General features: G+C 53.8%; 1 protein-coding gene across 1 annotated transcript; it reads right to left on the bottom strand.

Annotated features, from left to right (window-relative positions):
• Positions 1-4,865: 4,865 nt before the first annotated feature.
• On the bottom strand, positions 4,866-7,726 carry LOC144715423 (protein OCTOPUS-like). The gene has a single exon (XM_078590329.1). The coding sequence runs from the start codon at positions 7,523-7,525 to the stop codon at positions 5,780-5,782; it is 1,746 nt and encodes a 581-aa protein (XP_078446455.1). The 5' UTR covers positions 7,526-7,726; the 3' UTR covers positions 4,866-5,779.
• Positions 7,727-8,116: the final 390 nt, after the last annotated feature.

Genomic DNA, 8,116 nt, shown 5'->3' with positions numbered 1-8,116 from the left:
CAAAGTCAACGAGGGGCGAGTTTATGAGTGGGAGCGTTACGAAGTCAATTCGAAAGAATCTGAAGAAGAAAAGCGGGCACTTTTTTACAACATCGAAGATATATAGATATATACACAATACGCGGTTATCCTGGACAACGTTCCAGAAAAGTGGCCTACTTGAAAGAAAGGGTGGGCACTCTCGCTGGTGGGAACTTTTTTTTTAATAACAACGAGAATTGCAAGCAAGTGAATGGGGCCGGGGTGTGGCAAACGGAACGGTTCATTCAAATGTTGTTCTTGAAGAACATGGCAATTGCTTTGCACCTGACTGTATCCACATAAAATAAGTTACCATGATGTATGAGAAGACCATGAAGTATCCACATGCATACTCCAGGTTTATAGTAGTACCATCACATGCAATACAGGTAATACAATGAAGCACACTCTGAAATGTCCACCATAGCCTAAATCTTGTAAATCCCTTCAGACCTTGTGATATGTGCCCTTGTGTTATCCGTAAGAATTCTCTATTATTCTCAGGATTTATTCCCTAAAAAATGTGAGCTATTCCTTAGTTATCTTTAGGGACTAAATGATGTGGGACACACAAGTGGATTATCACAAATGTTAATTAACATCAAATAACATGCATGAAATGTTTTGTGAGGGTGATTCCAATGGGTCTAATCTTGTAGAGTAGACCTGATTCCATGAGCTAGGGACTAAGAAATGGCAGACAAGGGAATGATTGTCATATCCCAAAATTAATGGAAATATATGGTTCACGAATTCCTGATCAAAGTTTACCACAAAAAAAGACAAATGAGATCACATGGCCACTCATAGCAAAGAAATAATTATTCTTAACCAACACTTATCTCTAAATTTTCGCTTCCAATTGGAAGCTAACTTTAAAAAGGCATGAAACCATACCGCATGGACAATTAAAGACACTACTATGCATACATGTCGACTGAGCAGACGAACAGCTCACGGGACCACTACCCTCACTCTGTCCCAGTATGGATAGGCTTCCCGGGATTATGCCTCCATCTCTCTACACCCACCGCCTTGGACTCATTGGCCAGTGTTGTAGGAACATTATATGTCTTGACAAAGACATACATCTACTCAATCGCCTTGCATATGCGCGTTTATGTGTGGAGATTGATATACTAGCCCCAATTCATCGCATGATACTTATTAGGAATGGGGATGAGATGATCCACCAACCCATTGTGTACGAGAAATTCCCGCAATTCTGCACACACTGCACTCTTTTGGGACACACTATTCACATGTCACCAAAAAGCAATGCAACCCACCTCGGGCCCTCCGATGGAGCATCCTCCCCAATTGTCCTACAATGATTACATAGTAGAGACAAAGTCCACTACTCAAGGGAGCCACCCTAATCAGAGTTTGCCTCCTATTGCGCGGCCCAACCCCACACCGCAAGGTACGACGAGTGGGCTGCCCTCCCGAGCTCAGGACCTTGTGTCGGCCAAACCCACTTCAATCAAGCGTACACCTTCAGCTGCATAGAGGGTAAAGAAGGGTGTTGATAAGCGCCCCAAAATGCCACCTAGGGCTAAAACTTCACCATCTACTAGCCACCTATCGTGCAAGGGTAAAAAGGTTAAGAACCCTGCACCCACCTCAAATGCATTTACCCTTTTAGAGGTAGTGGATGGACCTGACATTCGAGGCCACAATGAGGTAGAGGTGAGTAGCGTTAGTTCCCCACATATTGCTACGATTTCCTCTCCCCCTAGCTCCCCTCAACCTATATCCTCCTGATCCTCCACACTGCTCCTCTCACCCAATGATTCCAAGTCTCATTTGGAATTGTCGAGGGATAGGCAACCCTCTCATCAAATCTCATCTATTTTCACTCATCAATAAGCACAACTAGGAATAGTTGGGCTTATTGAGCCGATGACTATGTTGTATAACACACATTGCATTATGAGGGAACTCAATGGATGATGTCTATTGTCACTCCTCGAATAAGATCTGGTCATTTTGGACACGAGACTATTCATTGTAGCTTCTTGACGAAGGAACACAGTACGTCACCTTCACCGTACAACTCTCCTTGATGCCCTACATGCTCACAATAGTCTATGCATTGCATAGATACCTCGTGCGGGAGGACTTATGGGGGGAACTTGTCCAGCATATCCAGATACCTTGTTGATCTTTCCTCGTACATAGTAGGAGACTTCTACTGCATACGAGCAGTCAGTGAACGCCAGGGAGGTCAGTTGCCTAGGTCGCGATCCATGCAAGCATTCAACGACTTTATACACCAGGCCTCACTAGTGGAGCCCCGTACTATAGGCGAGCGATGGACGTGGTGCAATGAGTGCCAGAAAAATGCATGCATGTATGAATGACTTGACCAATGTTTCATCAATAGCACTGCACTGACGCAGTGCACCATTAATATCGAGATCTTATCGCATTTCTACTCGGACCACTCACCGATTCTACTTCTCTCGGACTCTAGTACTTGTGTTCTCCCCGATTCCCCAAATTCTGATTCCAAGCTATGTGGCTAGAGCAGAGCATGAAGCCTTTTATAACTTTGTTCACGGCCACTGGCATGGAACAATTACAGATTGAGGAACCTTAAGTTCCACCTAAAATGGTATAATAGACATGTCTTCGTCGATGTGCGTGCATCGGTTGAACATCTGAAATTGGAGCTGGCAGCGATAGAGCCACAACTACATGATGCTTGGACAGAAGAAATGGGCGAGCGCCAACTTTGATTTAGGGAGCAGCTTGAGGTTGCCATTTGACGACATGAAATTTTCTATCTCTAGAAATTGCGTATCTAATGGTTGCGCGAGGTTGACAAAAACACACATTTCTTTTACGCCTCTATTTGACATGGAGCTCGTCCTAATTATGCAACCCTAATAGGGTTGCATAATCAGGACCCCACCCAGCTAGCGACCGCTTGTGTCACATAATATAGTTCACTCCTCGCCTCACTGGCGACTATCGTGAACAAGGATCTATTCTATTCCATTCCTCACTCGGTGACCGACCAGGAAAATACCCTTCTTACGACCCTTGCTACACGTGCATAGAACAAAGAGGAGGTCTTTTCCTTTTGTCGAAACAAGGCTCCAAGACTAGATGGGTTTCCTACGGAGGTCTATATAGCATGTTGGGATATCGTAGGCACGAACTTGGTGCTTCCTATCAAGGATATCTTTACATGTAAAGTTCTACCTAGAAGTTGAAAATCCACCTTCTTTACTCTTATCCCAAAAGTGGACAGTCCAACTTCATTTAGAGACTTTTGGCCTATTAGCCTTTGTAATGTATGCAATAAAGTTGCATCGAATATCATTAGGGACCTTCCTTGATTGACTTATCTTGCTTGAACAGTGCGATTTTATCAAGGGTCGATAGATCCATGATAGTATCATGCTCTTTCACGAGTTAGCCCACTCACTAGACACTCATATTCGGGGCTTGAATGTCAACATCAAACTAGATATAGAGAAGGCTTTTGATCAAGTTGAGTGGAGTTTCATTACCAAAGCGCTACGTCGCTTTGGGTTCACCAATGCATTCATCTCTCTCGTGGATTCCTGCATTAGAGAGAATCATTTCTCTCTCTTGGTAGACAGAAACTCCACATACTTCTTTACTGCCACACGACAAGGTGATCCTATCTCACCCACCCTTTTGGTATTTATGGAGGAGGTCTTCAACCAATCACTCACACTAGGGATTGTCTAACCGCTATTCGTCCGATATCTGGTATCGGACAACCGATATTTGATATCTAAAAAAATGGGATGGTGTCTGATATCAGATATCAGACACCATCCCATTTCTTGGACCAACTCGACATCATTATTTTGATGCCTTGCTGGCCAAGCTAAGAAAGAAATTAGATGGATGGAAACTTCATTTTCTATCCTCTGGTGGAGGTATCGAGCTTATTTGACATGTCCTCGTGGGCATCTTGTTGCATACTTTAGCGGTCCACTCACTATCGCTCACCATCCTCTACTGTGTAGAACGACTGTGCACACATTTATTATGGTCCGGTCACGTCGAGGGAGAGAGTTGCCAGCACTGGGTTTCCTGAGAGAAAGCTTGTCGGCTGACAGACGAGGTGGTCTAGGGATCATACTCCCTCAGAACGTCCAAAACATGCTTCAGAAGAAGCTCGTACCACACACTCCCCATTAGGTAGTTTCATCTCGGCAAAGTATGAAGAATGGGCCCATCGAGAGTCAGAAATCCAAGGCCATCGTAGATGGTGGAATTGGTAGCGACACTAGCTAGAGATAGCCAATGTCACTCGTTGGCATGTCAGCCAGGTGCGCGATTAGCACGTGGTATGATACTTGGCTTGGTGATGAGCCTTTAGCCTTCCACCCCCACTTCACCCCTCATCGATAACGATTGACCATGGCATAGTTACAACAGGCAACACACGCCACTTTTGGGAGCAGCATGGCCTCCCACCAGACATTTATCATAGGTTTTGAGTACTACCATAGGGACCTCTCATGACCGACCTATTTGGACGCCCAACCTCGATGGGTCATCTTGCTGATCCTCTTAGGAGCATTTTCGAGAAAGATCCCCCTCAGCCATGGGTCACCACATCTGGCATCCGACGATCCTCTCCCACATCTCCTTCTTCCTCTGGAGACACATGCATTGTGGACTCCCAACTGATAATTGGGTGACTCGTATAGGACACTCTCAATTTGCGTTGCCATTGTTGGCCGGCTTTCCCAGGTTGAGACTATGGAACACCTTTTCTTCCATAGTGAGACTGCTCTAGACTGCTGGCGCTAAATCACACACCCTTGGCGCCCACTACTATGTATCCCCACAACTCTGAAACCGCTAGCGTGTTTCAAACCGCCTCAATACATGGTTTCAAACCGGCAACTCAATTAGTCAAGTCAGAGTCGCTCTCCGTGCAGTTTGCAGGGCTGACCTTGAGCGCTCGACGAGGGCAAGGGAAGGAAGAGTTTTTCTAAGAAAAAGGAACAAGGGGAGGGGAGGGACCTGGACGACGCCGACCAAGGAGGTGGACCAGCCGTGGCGGGCGGCGAGGGGCACCAACTCCATGGAAATGACGACCCGGTCGGCGTTGCAGAGGCACATCACCAGCGCGACCAACGCTGCCACCTTCGCGCGCTCCGCCGGCAGCGCAGACGCCCCCCTTGCCACACCCGGCGAGTTCGCTCCCCTGCCACTGAGCTGAGCTGCCACCCGTTGGCCGTCTCAGTCGAAGGATAACGCCGCCCCCTCGCGTCCCGAAGGAGCCCATGGGCGGCGCCGCCGCCCTCGCGGGCCAGCCCGCCGCCCTCGCGGGCCAGCCCGCCGCCGACCGCCGGTGGAGTCGGCCGCCATATCCACCAGGGCTGCGGGCGCTAACCAGAGATGCCATCTTCCGCCGACGCCGAGACCCTCCACGTCGAGCGCGATGTATATGCTTGGCGGAGGAGCAAGGGAAACGCGTGGAAAGGGCGACGTCGTCTAATTAATTGGCGATGCCGACTAGGATCAACGTTGCGCCCCCAGGCAACTTGCCCTTGGCATTAGATCTCAACTAGACATGCTCTTCCACGAGACGACTGTCACGCCTGTAGACGCCCGCTTGCTCCGGCCTCCGGCGACGTAAAGAGCGTGGGGCCTCCGGCTCGGCGGACTCGTCGAAGAGGTGGGCGGCAAAGTCAATTCTCAGGTGGTCAACAGTCTGTATCGGGGAGAGAGCACAGCCCAGGGCCAGGCGCTCGTAAAGTCAGTAGAGGTAGAGGGCGAGGTTGTGAGCAGAGGCGTGGGGATGGACCGCCTGGAGAGCCGCCCCGGCGGAGGCGGGCCTACGGCTGGTGGGCCTCGTCGGGCCGAGGTAGAGCCGGAGCAAGCCGCCCTCTGCGGGGCGGCAGGGCGAGAGGCGCGCGCTACGACTCCTCTCCAGCGCCGCCTTCCCCGTCCTCTTCTTGCCCTTCTTCTTCGTCATCGTCGCCGTCTCGGGGCCGTCCCGCGAGCTGAGACTGCTGCAGCTGCGCCGCGGCGGGCCCCCGCAGTCCCTCCGGCGCTGCGCCGCGGCCGACTCGGCGCCCGCGCTCCCGCCGCGCGCCAGCGCGTGCACGAGGAGCCCCCATAGGCTCCACGCCTTGCTCCACCCGCGCCGGGGCTTGCTCGGGCCTCCTTCCCTCGCCGCCTCGCTGTCGACGGTGTTGCCGCCTGGCGCGGATTCCCCAATGTCGTACTCGGTGGACGACGAAGACGACCGGATGACGCTCTTCGGTAGCGCGGAGACGTCGCCCTCCGCGGAGAAGGACCTCCGCACAGACGACAGAGAGGACCGGTCCAGGCTCCTCCTGGCCGGGCGGCGCTGCGAGGAGCTGAGATAGTAGTCCCTAGTCTGGGTGGCGCCGCCGGGCTGCGGGCAGCCGTCGTCCTCCTCCACGGGTATCTGCCCGTCGAGCCGCTGCACGGCCGGGGCGGAGCCCGGCGGGTCCTCCGCGACGGGGAGCATGGGCCGCTGGCGAGGCGGCGCGGTCCGGTGCCTGGTTAGGTGGCCGTCCCACGACGCCCTCGGTTCGTCCCAGGAGAAGGCGGGGTCGTCCACGGACATTCTTCCGGCGTCCATCGAGCACCTCGGTTCCGTGTCGCAGGACCGCCGCCCGAACCCATCGTACTCGGCCAGCGACGTTCCCCGCGAGAACCGCCGCGAGCGAGAGGGAAAGGGGAAGACGAAGGCGGGCTTGTCCCGGCGAGACCCCAGGGCCGAGCACCCGCTCCCACCGTCGGCGATACCCTGGGTCGCTTGCTTCGTCAGCTTCTGCTTCCTCCGCCACTTCTGCAGCTTCTTGCTGAACACGGACGCGGCCAGCCAGAAGCTCCCGGCCGTCTCTTTCCAGTCTTTTGCAGGAGGAGGGGTCTGCTCTCCCCCCCGACATGGCTCTTCAATCTCGGCAGCAACCCCACCAGGCCGTCCCTCGCCCGTCTCCGCCGCTTGTTCATCGCCGTCATCTTCCTCCTCTCTGGTTTCGGGCACGGCGGCGGCGACGATGGGTCCCAACCGTCGGCTCAGCGGCTCGAGCACCGGCTCCCCTGAAACAGGTTCGCCGGGAGCAGCTGCAGCGTCGTCGAGGTGGAAGAGGGTCCCGAGAGTGCTCCGCCCGCGGACATCGCAGGACCTGCGCTGCGGCTCCGCCGCGGGGACGTGGGGCGGGGGAGGCCTCCCGGAGAAGGACTTGCAGCGGCGGAGCTCCGGGCCATAATCGACGGAGCTGTCGGTATTCCCGCGCTGAAAGGCGCTCGGGAGAGCAGACGGCGGGAAGAAGAGCGACCTTAGCGCGGCGGAAGCACCGGAGGGAGGGGACGAGTCGCCGAGCCGTCGATTGGCCGTGTCCAGCCCCTCCAGCCGCTCTCTCAGGCAGGCGGCGCAGAAGCCCGTCACCCGCTGGGACGGATGACGGTCGCACGCCGAGGGAGCTCGGTTGCACATTGGCAGCTGCGGCGGCGGCTGGGCCGCCATCTTCCTCGCTCTGCTTAGCTCCTTATCGGCGACGAGGGCTTCCGATCTGCCGCAACGCCGCCGATGGGAACGCCCGCCCCCTTCCTCTCCGTACGCGCGCGCTGCGCTGGGCGCCCCCACGGATATTTCAGACAGAGACAGACCAGCCGAGCCGATGAGAGAGAGAGAGAGGAGAGTGGGGCGGCTGGCACGTTGCAGTAGGGCGTGATTGCCTTTTCGCAATCTCTCTCAACCTTTTAGCTTTTTCTCTCTTTTTTTCGCCCTCTGTATTCCTTCCGGAAAATAAAAAAAAGAGGGGCGAGTCGGTTCTGTTAGAGACTTGGAGGAGAAGAAGGGGGCGGGTGAGAGACCGCTTAGGCAACACCTCCCGAGTAATAGGAGAGCCGGGAATGCGGTCACCGGCGGTGCCCGCATCGACTCCAGCGGTAGAATCGAGGGCGGACCATGCTCAAATGCGAAATTAAAAGCCCATTAACAGTAGCGTCACAGGAAACATAGCCCAGGTTCGTCAGGCGCCGTACTATCCCCGCGTCCTGTCTTCGGGTCCGTGCGCCGAGCCCATCGCCGCCCCGCGTCGCCCCCATCGGGATT

Source organism: Wolffia australiana, chromosome 19, assembly GCF_029677425.1.
Source record: "Wolffia australiana isolate 7733 chromosome 19, ASM2967742v1".
In the NCBI taxonomy this organism is placed as follows: domain Eukaryota; kingdom Viridiplantae; phylum Streptophyta; class Magnoliopsida; order Alismatales; family Araceae; genus Wolffia; species Wolffia australiana.
Note: the sequence above shows the minus strand (reverse complement) of the source record. Positions and strands in the feature narration are given on the sequence as shown.

Coding starts and splice junctions, on each gene's coding strand:
- LOC144715423 (XM_078590329.1), bottom strand. CDS start 7,525: ATGGCGGCCCAGCCGCCGCCGCAGCTGCCAATGTGCAACCGAGCTCCC.